We start from the raw sequence: 14,835 nt of genomic DNA, 5'->3' as shown, positions 1-14,835 counted from the left end.
CTCCGTGCAACACTCCGTAGCCATGACAGCAGCTCTCTGCTGCCCGCCCCTGCCCAGATGGCAGAAGCCCTCTGTTGCCTTTCCTCCCTCAGAGCAAAGAGGTCCCAGGGGAGCCCAGGCCAAGGGGACCCTAGGATCGAGAGCCACTCGACCCCAAAGCAGGCACCCCCTCCCAAACCAGCTTTTCTGCAGCCAGCCGCCTGCCGGCACTGTGGCAGACCGCCCTCAGGAGGGATAGGGAGAGGGCTCCAGCGAGGACGCCTCCCCCTCCTCAGATCCAGGACTTGAGCTGTGGGCCCCGGATTCCAGAAAGTCGGAAGAGCAGGGGGGTCCTGCCCCCCTGCTTGCTTCCAGCCCCTGGAGGTTGAGGGTGGCCTTTTCTCTCTCAAGTGGCCTCCAGCACCCCACGCGGCCACACCACCTCTGCCTTCCATCTGACCAGTTCCCAGGCTCCGGACAGGACACCGAGACCTGCCGCCCTCAGCACAGCACAAGCCCCGGTGCCCGAGGCCACCCCCACACCCCAGCGTCCACACGTCCTGCCCCCACCTGCTCAGTACTACTCCCGGACGTTTGAATTTATGTAAATATTTATTTTTGTGTGTGAACGATACTACGAATCAGTAGATCTTTTGCAAAATGTTACCCCAGGCAATTTGTGAAAATCTTAATGTTGAAAACTGGCAGAGACAATCGCCGCCTTACTTAGAATTCTTGACATCAACTGCTTAACATGTCGTTTCTCCTCCCAGAGGCAGTACCCGGGCCAGGCACTAATGGTTCGCTTCTCTTAAGAGACAAGAGTGAGAAAGATTGGGGAAGGGGCTCCCGCCACCCCCGACACAAGGGATTCAATGTGAAGATCAGTATAGGCTACAGTGTGGAGCCGTGGTTTTGAGTCAAGCTTGTCCTAACTGACCACCTTCAGCAGCCTGGGCGCTGCTGTAAACAGCGTAGGTTCAGTGTGTGTCAGAGAGAGGAAATGAGTGCTAGTGGTCGGGGTCCACTGGGGCTTCCAGAGCCCCTCCAGGACAGTGGGTCCCGTCACACTGACCCCACCTCTTGGTGGGCTCCTTCCTGGTGAAGCTCTCGTGATGGCAGGATCAGGAGCAAGTTACTGTGTGGAAATAGGATATTCCATTAGCTAGTCCAGTCAGGGAACTTGTTCAGTTTCGTTTTTGTTTTAGAAGACACAGCGTCAACCCCGTCCCTCTCCTCCTGACTTGGGAGAGCACCAAAGGCTGGCTCTGCTGAACCTCGCTCGCTGCTGTTCCCCCACCCCGGGGACTGCCTTCTCCCCGAGGGAGCGCCCACAGCCAGTTCTTACGGAGGGCCTCAGGGCACAGATTGATGATTTGGGATCCTAAGTTTAAAAGGAAACGCTAGAGTAGTACACCAGTTCCAGAGTCTTTGCAGGGGGCTAATCCCACAAGGTTGGAATCAGAGGAGAAGTGGGGATTTGGTCTTAGTGGTGGATCATCTTAGTAGACCAGTAAGAGTATAACCCATCTACAGTTCATTTCGTCGTCACCCCTCAGTTTATACCCAAGGACAGTGTTGAGGGGGAGGGGGACCGGCAGGGGGTTAGAAAGGTTTTAGAGGATTTCAAACAGGAGGAACCCAGCCATCCCAATCCCCAAGGGCCACTTTCCACTCCAGGGGTGGTTATAGGATTAACTACCAGTTCATTTTCAAAATGCTGCTTTGAACTCAGAGGGTTGATACTTTTAATTTGTAATTTTTTGTAAAACTTTTTACAAGATAGTAAAGTATTTCACCAGAATACCAGTTTCAATCCGTCCATGGTCTGATTTTTATATAATTTAGTGGTGCTTTAGAAACTTTGTTTTTGTTGTTTATGAGCTAAACAGCTCAGTCCTTTTTCGCCTGTATCTACCTAAGACCAATGTGAACCTTTGTATTTTTGCTCCTAATTTTGGACTCAGTGAAAGTGTACTGTTTACATGTACAGATGCCCCAGTCCCTGTGTGTCCTGCAAGACTCGCTCCCGAGGAGGAAGGTGCACCTCACTGAGCTCATCTGCTTAGCAAAGCCACAAAACAAAAACCTCTCACGTTTTACCTATGTTTCCACCTAAAAACAAAAACAAAAACCCTACACCACACAGAACTCAGATTTGCTGAAAAATACTTTTCTAAGCTCAGAAAAATCTTTGTGCGGCAGATGGCCATATGCCTGTGTCATGTGGTCCATTTAAGAGCAGGGCTCAGAAGGGAGACTTCTTGTCAGCTGCGGGTGGGTAACCACGTGCACTGGTGAAATGGGACAGCAGGACTTGGCGCAGAGCTGGGGAGGAAAGAGCTCTTCTCCTGGCAGCCTGGGAATGGGGAGGTCATGCTAATTCACAGCACCTTTAGGATCAAGCCACCCAAGGTTCAGGGACAACCCAACAGGGTTGCCAATCCCTAGACATATTTGGGAAGAGGTCAAGTTCTCTACCTGAGATGAGTTTTAAGACTTTCCGATGCAGATGGTAGAAGCATTTCTTCAGGGTCCCCTAGAGGCATGACCTCTGGGGAGGGGCAGGGGGCTCCAGACAGGAAGCATATGGCACTTAAGGCAAACAGCAGATGGCACCAACTTCTAAAGGTGACTCAATTACTTCGTCAGTGGCTTCACCTCTAAATTATATTTTTACAGATATGCACCTATGCAACTTAACGTGGCTCTTCTAAGCAGGTGAGGACTTCCTCCTCAACGCTCTATAAAAATGATTTGTGTTCTCTATAGTGAGTTTTTCCAGTAAATGTGGCTTAATATTTTAATTCTTAGAACGTGTCTTCTCTATGTGATGCAACTCAATTCTGTTTTGTTTGTGGAATGACTAGCACAGGCCAACTCCCTCTCCCCTCACTTAACAAAAGACCAATGAGCTGTTAATCGAGCTGTTATCTCCATGGTATTACTTGCTAAATGCACTGATTTCATAAGTATGTGGAATCCTTTTTCTTTTGAATCTGTATATCATATATAAGACTGAATCTACTTAATAAACACTGAATAACAAACCGAATGCTTTATTTCCATGGTGTCCTGTCCACAAGAGCATGGCCAGCCAGTTCTGTTCCCTCCAACTTGTTTGGCCCCAAAAAAACCCTTCAACCAGTAGCCAATAAACTAGCATACAGAAGATCCTTGCTAGATTTTGAACAAATGAACTTTTTTTGGCACCTCACCCATCAGAAAGGGAAAGAAATGGACCTTTCCTGGTCCTCGTCACGTGCTCAGCACAGGCACACACCAAATTGAAATCTCGTGTCTCGTGGCCACCTGCCCAGGGAGGTGCTCTAGCCCCGCTTGCAGGTGAGAAAGAGGGCACGCCAAATGCACGCCTCACCTGAGTGTGGCCAGTGCTCAGCAAGGTCTTAGATGTGGCCGTTTCCCCCAAACCATCCTTTCCCCACGCCCATCCCCTGCAAGGGCGCAGTTCTTCTATGGGCTGAAACCAGACTCAGGCGGCAGTCTCTAAGCGCAGGCTGGGGAAACCGAGGAAACACTGTCCCTGGTCCTGAACCATCAGGCCTCGACACTCCATTTGACCAAAACCTGGGATCCCGTCCTAAAGGAAGCAAAAGAGCTGCTTTTTCTTTCAAAGACGTTGACTGGTGTGCTGCCTTTTTTTTCATTCTACATATAATTAGGTTAAACTTTAAGGAAAACTTGCAGCAACTGACTGGGGCCAAACCCGATTGTCACAAGTTTAAACGCAATTCTGCATGAGTTAAAAGCATAAATACAACTGTTACTATTGCATGCATGCACACACACTATACGGCAGTTGTTCTGAAAACATTTTTTTGTAATGACAAAAGAATCTTTTTTTAAAAAATTGCAACTGTGCAGTAGCCAAATATATCAAATAGATAAAAGGAGAAGGGTCCACAGTTCTAGTCTAGACCCTGGGACCACAAATCCCACACCCCCTCCTGGGACAACACAGCGGGCCACAGGCGCGGAGTCTGCACTGGCCCAGTGGGAAGCACTTACCTCCAGGTGGCGTCACAGCAGTACGGGCCCTGGGTTCCGAGGAGACGCTTGTGGACAGAGAAGGGCTGGTTCCAGTCTGGCTCCTTGAAATGGGGCTCCAGAGCACTGGTATGGCATGGAGAGCGTAACGTCAAACAGGTGTCCCTGTCGTCAACAATGAGCTCAAGGCCACTCAGTGACTGAGCAGGCGAAGCTCAGTGTACTCGACCAGGGGGGTGGGAGACTGTGCCTGTAACGAAGTTTTAAAGTAATTTAAATGCATTGAGGAAGCTCAGTAGTTACAGGAAACTGAAGAAGAATCCCTTGCAGAGGGATGCAAAGTCCTCTCTCCCCTTTTCTGTATAAACCCAGCTCTTACTAGGTTTAGTGTCCGTCAGCGGGGTTCTTCATTCTTCAGTGAGGAGCTCCAGCTGCCAGGGCAGGGTGCAGGGTGCTCGTAACCCATCTGAAATAATACAGAACACTTTGTGCGTGCGTGCGTGCGTGTGTGTGCGCACGCACGCACGTGCACTCCTGGGGGAAGAAGGTCCAGAGCTCCCACTCGTGTGTTCCCAATGGAGTTAAGAACCACTGCACTGACAGCTGTCACCATTTTCCTTACAGAACTTCCATCTACCCCTGCTGGTTCTCAAGAGACGTTCATTCCAGGCTTTAAAAATGATGTGCAAAGACATGAGGACGCACAGATCACTGGCACTGTTTGGTTTCAAATATTAACCTCCAGGGTCACAGAGCTTATCTGCTCCATCAATTTAAATGACAGCCACCCACGCATACAGCCCGGGCCGCCTCCTCTCAGGGCCCAGGGCAGGCAGATGCTTCAGTCCCTGAGGCCCAAGGGACTGAGTGTATACACACACACACACACACACACACACACACGAACACATGTACATGCAAGCACCCCTCTCAAGCAGGGTCTGACTTTCACACGAGCAGACTGAACATGAAACCAACAGATGACCCTGTGCCAGGCCAGCAAGACAGCACTCCTTCCAAATTCTGAAAGTCTGTTTCCTCGTCCTTTGGACCATGAGTTAAGCAAGCCTCTCCTCCCAAGGACCCACTTCTAAACCCAGGACTACACACTCTACCATACAGAAATGTCTGCTCTGCCTGCACCAGCACTCAGCACGCCACACGGGTCCCCTCTCCACAGCTCCTCTCTGGGGTGCAGGTCAAACAGGCACCAGGAGCTGTACTGTGCTCTCCCGTGCATGCACAGAGCTAGGGTCTTGGCCTTGGGCAAGTGAACAGGCTGGAGCACCCCCTAGGCACCGCACACTACAGTTTTATGAAGTGGCAACTAGTAACCCAAATCAGAGATGAGCGAGTTACCAGAGGCTGAGTGACTTGCCCCTACCACGGTACTGGCAGGCAGCCAGGCCCTCTGCAAACCATTCCACCCTCCTGATGAGATGCAAGTCTTTGACTGCGTTCTAAGCAGCTGCAGAAGTGAGCCAATTCCGAGACGTGAAGGCACAAGCACATGTCACCACCAGTCACCTGTCACCACAAAGCCCCCGACGTTGACTTCTCCACCCACACCTTGATCAGACAGCAGCACCACAGAATTACAGCTTGTTACTGCCCCACGCGCAAGATCTACTTTCTCCAATTCACAGGAAATGAATGGATACGTACTTGAATTAACCTTTAAAGTCAAAGGTCTTCTATCCACTATCCACTCAGGCTCATCAACCAGCACCAGACCCCGTATCTCAGGCCAGCCCCACCCTCACCGCTGCTTGTCACCCTCCCCACAGATACCCAGGGATCTCAGGCAACCTCGGGTTCAGCGAGGCAGTCAGGATGAACAGCTGTAGAGGGATGTCACAGTTCATGATTGGATTCTCAAGAGGAAAGGAACCTCACTGCTCACATGGGATTTCTGCTTTCCAGTCCACACAGTGGATAACGGATATGTTCACCACCTCACGCACAGGGTGTGAAGACCTGCGACACTAACAAGTCATGCCTTAGGAACTCACCTCACAAAAGAACTCCGCACACAAAAACGTCAGCTCCAACGCCGAGGTGAGGCGAGCCAGTTTCTTCCCCGTCAGCCTGACCTTCCTCCCAGCCCAGCAAGACGGCCGCAGAAGACAACAGAGACCACAAGTGCACATTGTACAGGTTTATTTTTCCAAGACCACAGAGACATACAAGAGCAGTGCTTTCCCTGGCGGACCAGTTTCCAACCGTCCCCTCGAGTGGCCCCAAAGGTCACAGCAGAAGGAAGAGGAGGATCAAACATGCTTGGGCCTCTGCTCCCTGTCTTTGGTAAACAAGACTCTGGAAGTTGACAACCAGGACTTGGCCAATACTGCACTTAAATCACCACGTCTTTGCCAACTTCCCACTCGTGCTGCAGATGACACAAATGCCACACTGGAGGAAAAGTGGGGGAAAGACAAGACCTTCCAGATGAAATGAGGCTTGCTGAAGTCATACCAATTTCACAGCTCACACAGATGCACTCGCACAGGGAGACCTAAGTTCAACAAGGAGGATGCTCAACTCACAACTCGAGGTACAAGATAAGGCAGGAAGCAGGGAGGTGAGACAGCTCTGGAGACATCTACTTGCTGGGAACATGTTGGGAGAGAGGCCGGAGGCTGGCACGGCTGTTTCTTCCTTAACCTGCTGTCACAGGTGTGTCCAGTGGAGCCCTGTGGCCCCAGGAGAGTGTGGTCCCGGGTTACTGCTGACAGGTGGCGCGCCTGGGGCTGGGAACGGAAGGAAGGCCCACGTGGGGGCTGCCCAGGGCGCTCACCCTAGAATCCAGAAGCACTTAACACTGGTGGTGGTGATTGGTCACACATGGCAGCGACCTGCCAGTGAAGGCTGGAGAAGAGATGAGGAGCAAGACACGTGTGCCCAGCAACGAGTGGCCAGGGTGCCAGTGGCTCTGCAGCTGCAGCAGGTCCACTGGCTGACCGGTGACCAAACACTGGGACAACTGGCAGGTCGTTAGGTCAATCGCTCCACCCCTCACATTGGGCGGCACAGCACGCAGTGGCTCTGACACGGGTGGAGAGAAGTCAATTACACCACTTTAATGCAACGATGCTGAAGACGTGAAATAAGGGAGAGTCGTTTGTGTTCTCTGTACAATACATCCATTTACAGAATCAGCCAGTACTGTGTACAACATATAAATATATGGTAAAACATCAGAGGTGCATAGAGCATACTTACAGAAGCCAAAAGTTCACTTTATACATCCAAGGATAAAGAGTTAAAAATATAAAAATAAGAAAAACACACTGCTTTGAAATGTAAAATGACTTTCACATACACAGGTGTGTTGGAGATGCCCACTCCCACAGAGTCCAAAGTGATGCCCAAGGTGTTGTGCAGGTGAATTCACCTGCCAAATGTCTGGACACCTGACTTAAAAGGAGGAAAGACAATCCTAGCCCTGACCTGTTGTCCAAGCAGGTCTGTTCGAGGTTCCGAAAGCTCCTGCAGGCCAGTGGGTTATTCGGAGACAGGTAAGTCCCAAATTGGCCTCGGCAACAGAACCGAAGATCACACTGGCTCCATCAACTGGCAAATGACTGGCTGTGACCTTGAGGTCAGCAGGTGCTTAAGCCCCCTGGTGGGCGCTGCTGGGAGCTGCTTTAACCCTGTGCTGGCTTCTTCCCCATCCACTCCCCAGAGGAGCAGCCGCAGGAAAGACGGAGGGGACAGTGGAAGACTGACATCTCTACTCAGTTCGGGTAGGTTAGTCCCCTGGATGGAGAACACAACCTTCTCGCTTCAGTTTCGAGGCCCTCCGAGTCTCAGGGAGGCTCCCCCACATCACACCAAGCTCTGTCTCTGTGACGAGAGCTTGGGCTAGCCAGCTGGCCTTGGGCAGCCCAGCGAGCTGCCCTGCAGGAAACCCTTCCAGCAAGACCCAAAGGGCCAACAAGTGGCCAAGGGGCTTTAGCACTATAGATTTCAGGGAGCAGCAAGAGAACTCTTGCCTAGAGAGACAGAGTCTGTTTTATCAATGATATTCTGTATACAGATTTAAGATCCATCATTATCAAAATACACACACTAAATATACAACTTTTCCCATGGCCATAATTTATTATCTCACCACAAGGCACAATACACAGAGCTTTGAGGGTCCAATACAGTCATCGTGACAGAATGCACCGCAGCCCTGGCACATGATCATGGCTTTCAGGCTGCACGCACACTGGAGTGAGATGCTTTCCACTGTGCTGCTGTCGGTGAACATTTGCAAGGAGAGGGATGCACTGTGGCTCGCACCAAAGTTTGCTTTGTGGCTCAGCTGCACCACACTTCCGGCCAAGCCTTTGGGAAAAGGGGGGGAGCCGGAGGAGTAATTAAAGCTGGTGGAACTTAGCTGGAGTTTGGAAAGCTTCCCATAAAATGCCTGCTTGATGTTGAGTTGGGAGGGGATGGAAGAAGGCTCCAGAGGCTGACTGAGCCCTTTCCCGGGCTCCCGGGGTAATTTCCAGAAGGGCAAATCAAGGACAAAGGGCATCCCTTGCAAGTGATCCACCAGCTCCCGGGGACCAGGCCCCACTGCCTTTCTGTTCTCTGCATCCACCTTGAGAGGCCCTCCACCAAGAGTCTTTTCGCTCTTGATGCTGCCAACAGAGGCAGGCGGTGGCTTTGGGGCCCAGTCTTCCCTGGCAGTCTGTATGCCACCGGACAGAGAGGTTTTGCCTGGCCCTGACTTCCTATTGGGAAAAGTGGGAGGGGCCTCCGCAGGCAGTGGCGTCGGCTCCACCAGCCGGGGGCACTGAAGGGCTGCAGCTGCGTTCTTGGAGCCAAAGAGCTTCTTCCCTTGGCCTCCCACACAGTTCTGATCCCCCAGGGCCCGACCTGCCTGATCAGGACCGGAGGAGACCGCATTTGGAGATGAGAAAAGAGGGGCTCTCGAGGTAGTGAGATTTCCCAGACTCACACCTGGGGCAGCAGTTGAAATACTGCACTGGGACAGGTCACGAGCTTCCTTCTGATCTTCAAAACTGAAGGAAGATAACTGTTCTTTGAAATCCACTTCTGCTTTCCCAGAGGCAGCCACTGGATTGGTCACTGGATATAGGGAGTCTAAACTCGGGGCGTTCTTGGACATCTTTAGGGGCGCCCCAGGAGCCTGGCTAGCCTCCAGCCGGGCAAAGCCGGTACTTGCTTCACAGCTCTCAGGTAGCAGAGACTCTGGACTGCTCTTGCCAACTTCGCACCTGTTCACCCCAGGATCTTGCAATGACCCCATCCCCAGGGAGCCACCAGGGCTCTGCTCTGCTGTAAGTGGGAGTCGTGGGGGTTCGGGTTTGCTGCCGCCGTGGGCTGGAGGGAGAACCTTCTTGAGGGGCAAGTGGCCCTGCAGCAACTGCATCACAAGGGGGTTAGCAGCCTCCACTGAGGACGCAGGCCTGCCCAGGGACATGGGTCTCGGCTGGTACTCGGGACTGGCCAGCAGCAGGGAGTCCGGGATCTTTGGGGGAACTGCACATACTCGAGACACCCAGCTCTGAGGAGCAACCATCCCATCTGTCCTGGTAACCAGACTCAGGTCACCATTCACCTTGGAGAGCGAGGCACAGCGGTTCCAACTGTGTTTCTCACCCTGCTCAGCCACCAAGGACCTCTTCGGCCCCAAAGTTTCACCAGGCTCGGCCTCACTGCTGTCCTCGGAGAAGTGGCCTTCGAAGTCAGAGGCAGTATCTGTGGACTCGCTGTGAGGACTCAGAGCTTCCGAGTCTCCATTGATTCTGGGCTTGTCACCTTCCAGCCGTCTGCAGTCGCTGCCGCTGCTGTCAACACAGCCAGACTGCACTGTCCAGAGTGAACCCAAGTGGACGGGGGGATCCAGACCCTCCTCCGCTGTCAAGCCCACAGGCGATGCTGGGATGAGGGGGGCCGCTTTCTCCCACTTCTCTCTGACCTGGGACTTAACAGACGGGACCTCTTCTCTGGAGTCAGGTTCAGGCTGTCCGCCTGCTTCATCATTTGACAGGCCAGGCCTCCAAGGAGCAGCACCAGGGGAGACAGGAGCCTCGGTTTTCAAGTTTTCCTGTCTAGAAGAACTTTCCCTCGTGGGTGGGCCTGAGTCATCAAGTTCTGATTCATCATCAAATGGTCTGTCTTGCAGGCAACTGGCCAAGGATGATTCGGGGATGGAACTGGGGGTCACGTTCACAGGATCCTTCATGGTGGGATTACTGCCACTGTCTGGAGCCTGGCCAGTTCCTTCTTCTAATCCAGTAGGCCCCGCCAGAGCCCGAACAGGACTGTTCTCTGAGGGGATCGTAGGTGCTAGCTCCTCATCACCCCTTTCCCAGGCAGTGGTACCAGACCCACATTCAGTTCTACCTTCTGGATGCAAATCAAGCTGCTCAACTAACCTCTCAGGTTCTGGGATTCTAGAGGGCAGTGGGGGCAGAGCCTGGCATGGCGGGTCCCGAGTGGGTGCAACGGGGAGTCGGGAGGCATCTTCCAGCCCGCCGCTGGGGCCATCTGGGACCCTCTGCAGTGGGCAGCTCTTCCCCTTTCTGAGAGAAGCCAGGTCCTCTCTCCTGGCTCTGGACACGGCAGTTTCAGCCTGGGCGTGATCCCCATTTAGAGGACAAGGCGGCAGTAGTTGTGTTCGCTGTAGATCTGACGCACACTCTCCAGGGGCACTCGGGGCTCCCCGGGGCTCAGGGTGGCCACAGGCCTCACCACCATCACCACTGCCGCCGCCTCTGCCACCTCCCTCATCGGTGGCCCCGCCGCCACCTCCACCCGGGCCACCCCCACCTCCGATGGCAGTGGTGGCCGCCTCTCGACGGCAGTGGTGGCCACTCGCCCCTCGGACCTGCAGAGCACGGGCTTTAATGTCTGCAAGGGTCCTGGCACCAGTCCAGCCCCGGCAGGAGGACTCCGTGACGGGGACGATGCGGGGACATATCTGGTAAGTGGGCTGACCTTTAACCACCCAGGGTGGTTTGATACGTGAAAGTTGAATCTGCAAGAGAAGAACAGAACAGTTTTAATTGACTGAGTGCTCTGACCTAGAAACCGTTAAGCTAAACTGGGATCCTAGTAGCTTAAAAGTCATGGCCTAGAGAATCAAATCATTTCATAGCTGTCTAAGATATTACACCATTCTGAAGACCCTGCTCAAGGGCTGTTAAGTTCCATACTCCTAAATTTAAGTTCTGGTGGGACAGTGTGAGTCACTACACAAAGAATCTACCACCACCTAGATTTTAAAACCCCTCAGGGTTCTGACCTGTACAGATAATGGTGAACAACCAAGTGAGGAAGAGAAGAACCTTAGCCCCGGGCTATTCAAGTTAAGTCTCAAGAACAGCTCTCTACAGAGAGCTCTACACTCTCACATAATTAGCACAAGGGCCCAGGGCCTTCTGTCCCTATAAAGGAGCCCCACAAATCTCCTGTCCCTCAAAGGCCCAGGCTCAGGGCAGCCAGGATCACACAGCCACCTACCCGGATGGGCGGGACTTTGGGCTCCTCTTTGGTGGGCTGTGGCTTTTCGGGGTGAACACTTTCAATTGTGTTACGAAAGGACTGACGATCTTCAAGCCGGGGCTTCTTTTCGGGAAAGGAGGCAGAGGTCGCCTGCTCAAAGGATTTCCTCTTCTGATCCTTGGGTTCCTGATCCACGGTCTCCTGCAGCAAGCTGGGAATTCTGTCTGGAGACGCGGAGACACGTGCTGGGTCATTGGGACTGGGCTGGAGCCGGGAGGCCACAGTTTCCACTGGGAATTCGGGACTCTCTGGGTTGGATGCTGCGGAGGACGTGCCAGGTGGGTGGGGGCTGCCCACCCCTGCTGCGTCGGTCTTAGCCTCCCCGTCCTTGTGGAGGGGGATGTCTAGTGCCACAGACTGTGCGTCTTTAGCGATCTCTGCTTGTTCTGGCTCCTGTCTTTTGTACAGATTCCTTCGGGCTCTGGTTCGAAGATCTGGCCGAGAGCGTTTCTTGAAATGCCCATCTCGCTGCCGGGTGGCCGGGCCACGCTGTGACCGTGTTGATTCTGAGACACGCAGGTCACTCTTGATTTCAGCCTCCTCCTGGCCCACGTTCTGCTGCAATGACTCTTCTTTGGTTAAACCCAGCCTGCAAACCAAAGTCAGACTGTCAGCTACAGAGCAGACAGAGCACATCCACTACGTATGACACACACTCAGACACTAGACTTCTCAGAACAAAACCAATCTGCATGGTAACCATACGAAATCCTACGTCAGCTTCCTCACAAATGTCATCAAGTCAAATGAGAGTCCCTGCGACCTCCAGTTCTCAAGAAACATAGCAACACGCACAGCTTTGAGAATCCCTGCTTCTGCCCACCGCACCCCACCCCCACCATCATCCCCAGAAGCCACACCACAACTCATAGCTCCCAGGGCCTTACTTCTGTCCATAGTAGTCTTCGAAAAACTTTTCTTTCCATTGTTCCACTTTCTTTTCCTTCTCCATTTCTTGTCGTATCCTGACCTGCATCTCATGAGTGAATTCACCTAGAGAGAAACAAAACTTTCCGAGTGGCATATTAAGGAGATTAATATGCCTCAGGAAAAGCCGAATCCTGCTGTTCTACCATGTCAGGAGTTTACAAAACAACACGTGGCTTTGGGGAGCTTGAAAATCATTTCCTACCCCTTACTATCTTCATGCTGGCTCCTGGTTTCCTCCCAGGCCCTCTCACGTCCTGCCCTTACTCAGGACAGAACATGTCTATTATAAGGGAAATTGACTCCTCTCTAGGGTCCTCAGTCCTTGGAAAGCAAGCAACACACTGATCAAAAAAGCAGAACAAAACCAATCAACAAGAGAACCGTTCTTACTCCACACACAGTGAGAAGTTAACAGAGCAGGCTGAGACAGGTCTGCTGACAAGGTGGGCCCTTGGCTGACATCTGGGAAATTGGATTTCAGGAGGGTTCCCAGCCCCTAGCTGACAAGAATGGCTCACTGTGCCTAAACAGTTTATGCAAACCAGATGGTTTAATGGGGAGCACCTGCTTTCCTTTGGGGACTCTCAAATTCAGGTATGCACCAGGCAAAAGCTTCCTACATGATCAGCTCCCAATAAAAACATGAGGCACCAAGTTCTGGACGAGCCTCCAGGTAGACTACCCTTCACTTACATGCTCACAGCTCCTTGCTAAGGGAGCTGAGCACATCCGGTGGGACTTCGCTGGGAGAGGACCTGGGAAGCATGTGCCTGGTTTCCCTCGTTTCCCTTTGCTGATTTTGGTCTGTATTCTTTGCTGAAGTAAACTACAGCTGTGAGAACAACTACGGGCTGAGTCCTCCGAGCAAATCATCAAGCCTGGAGAGAGGTCCTGGGGACCTCCCAGCGCAGTTTCCACATAGCCTCCCCACAAAAGGCCCTGTGGTTAGGACTCTGTGTTTCCACTGCAGGGGAAATGAGTTCAATCCCTGGTCAGGAAACTAAGATCCCACATACTGTGCAGCCAAAAAATATTACAGAGAAGCTAATACTCACTCCAAGTGACAATGTCTAAAAAGACAAGAGTACCTGGTGGAACTTAAAAAGCAGGTCAATGCCACAGTTACTGGAAAGAATAGGAGTTTACAGTTTTAATGATGAAGAGGCAACATAGATGAATATATATACACACAAAACACTGAAAGCTAAAACACTCTTGTAGCTTCTTCAGAGCTATGGGGTACTATATCCATATCAATTAGAGGAAAGCCTGCCTTATACTCAATACTCCTTGGGGGAAAAAAAAAAAAGATCATTGAAAAATGAGCGTTTGGATTTTAAACACCAGGAGACAAGTGACACCACACATGGCGGGCACCTCTTAAGCCACTGGGACGAGAACGTCTACTCACCATCAGCCAGGCGTTCCCGCCAACTCTGAGCTGCGTGGGTGAAAAACTCATTGTTCAGCGCACTACTGCTGAGACGTAACAGGCCATCAGTCCCCACCTAGAAGGAATGAGGCCAAAAAAACAGGCACATGAATGAAAACAAACAATAAAGAATCTTAGAAAGAACAGAAGCTGGTGCAGAGAGCGCAGGAAGCCTCCCATCCACACCTGTCTGTCTACTTCGGGCAGGAGGAAGAGGAGCTGCTGCTGGAAGTGGGACGGCAGGGCATGGAAGGTCCGAGAGTTGATCAGGGCCCGGAGGTTGGTGTTGACGAGAATGGACCCAGGTGTCTCAAAATCGATCTCTTCCCCTCTGTTGCGCTTCATTTGACCTGTAATTTTTCAAGCCATAAGAAACAAAATGTAGATTTTCAGCTTCTTAAAGCAAAAAAGCCAATGCCAACTGAGGGAAAACTTTGGTGGCAGCAATCAAGCTACCCAGAACTTATCTGCACACATTCTGCTCAATCGTCTAATCTAGTCTAACCTATTGGTACCATCGAACTTAAGAGAACACTTGGGCTGGCATCACCTCAGACAAGACTCTTGTAGCACACTGTGTCACAGCCTGAAGGGATACTCTTCCCAGAGAAACTCAGGCCAGGGGCAGACTCTGAGCTTCCCTCCCAAATTTGGAGAACAGGCTCCACGAAGTCAATGGGAGAAATTATGAAGTTGTCGAAAAGCAAACCTAGTGAGTGTCCTACAGAAAAATCTGCAGAAGTCTTCTGTGAAGGGAGTGGAGAGGTCTGACCTCCAAGCAGAAAGGTAGTAAGAGATGTTTAAAGCCCACTGAAATGTCAATGCCTCTCACAAAGCCTCGGCCAATGGGATACAGGCCTGTGAGTCTGAATTGGAGCACTGCTGAGGAGCTGGAGAAGCTGCAGGACAGTAAACCCTGCTGCCACGGGGGCAATGGCTTATTCTCATCCTCGGAAGCC

At 51.9% G+C, this 14,835-nt stretch overlaps 1 protein-coding gene and 1 long non-coding RNA gene across 3 annotated transcripts in view; both read right to left on the bottom strand.

Moving 5' to 3' along the window:
* Window positions 1-1,197: 1,197 nt before the first annotated feature.
* LOC129625842 (uncharacterized) lies at window positions 1,198-4,488 on the bottom strand. Its single transcript, XR_008701625.1, has 3 exons — window positions 4,367-4,488; window positions 4,009-4,237; window positions 1,198-3,580 (listed from the first exon to the last, which is right to left on the bottom strand). It is a non-coding gene; the product is annotated as an uncharacterized LOC129625842 (long non-coding RNA).
* Window positions 4,489-5,813: 1,325 nt separating this feature from the next.
* ASXL1 (ASXL transcriptional regulator 1) overlaps window positions 5,814-14,835 on the bottom strand; it is a 65,168-nt gene continuing 56,146 nt past the window's right edge. For both annotated transcript variants that reach the window (XM_055544745.1, XM_055544744.1), the window contains 5 exons: window positions 14,063-14,226; window positions 13,856-13,952; window positions 12,402-12,507; window positions 11,473-12,103; window positions 5,814-10,987 (listed from right to left, as the gene is read on the bottom strand). In XM_055544745.1, the coding sequence (XP_055400720.1) occupies window positions 8,093-10,987; window positions 11,473-12,103; window positions 12,402-12,507; window positions 13,856-13,952; window positions 14,063-14,226 (3,893 nt within the window). In that variant the 3' untranslated portion in view covers window positions 5,814-8,092. The remainder of the gene's footprint in view (window positions 10,988-11,472; window positions 12,104-12,401; window positions 12,508-13,855; window positions 13,953-14,062; window positions 14,227-14,835) is intronic.

This window comes from Bubalus kerabau, chromosome 13 (assembly GCF_029407905.1).
Source record: "Bubalus kerabau isolate K-KA32 ecotype Philippines breed swamp buffalo chromosome 13, PCC_UOA_SB_1v2, whole genome shotgun sequence".
Classification (NCBI taxonomy): domain Eukaryota; kingdom Metazoa; phylum Chordata; class Mammalia; order Artiodactyla; family Bovidae; genus Bubalus; species Bubalus kerabau.
The sequence above is the reverse complement of the archived record's forward strand: the minus strand, read 5'-3'. Positions and strand labels throughout refer to the sequence as shown.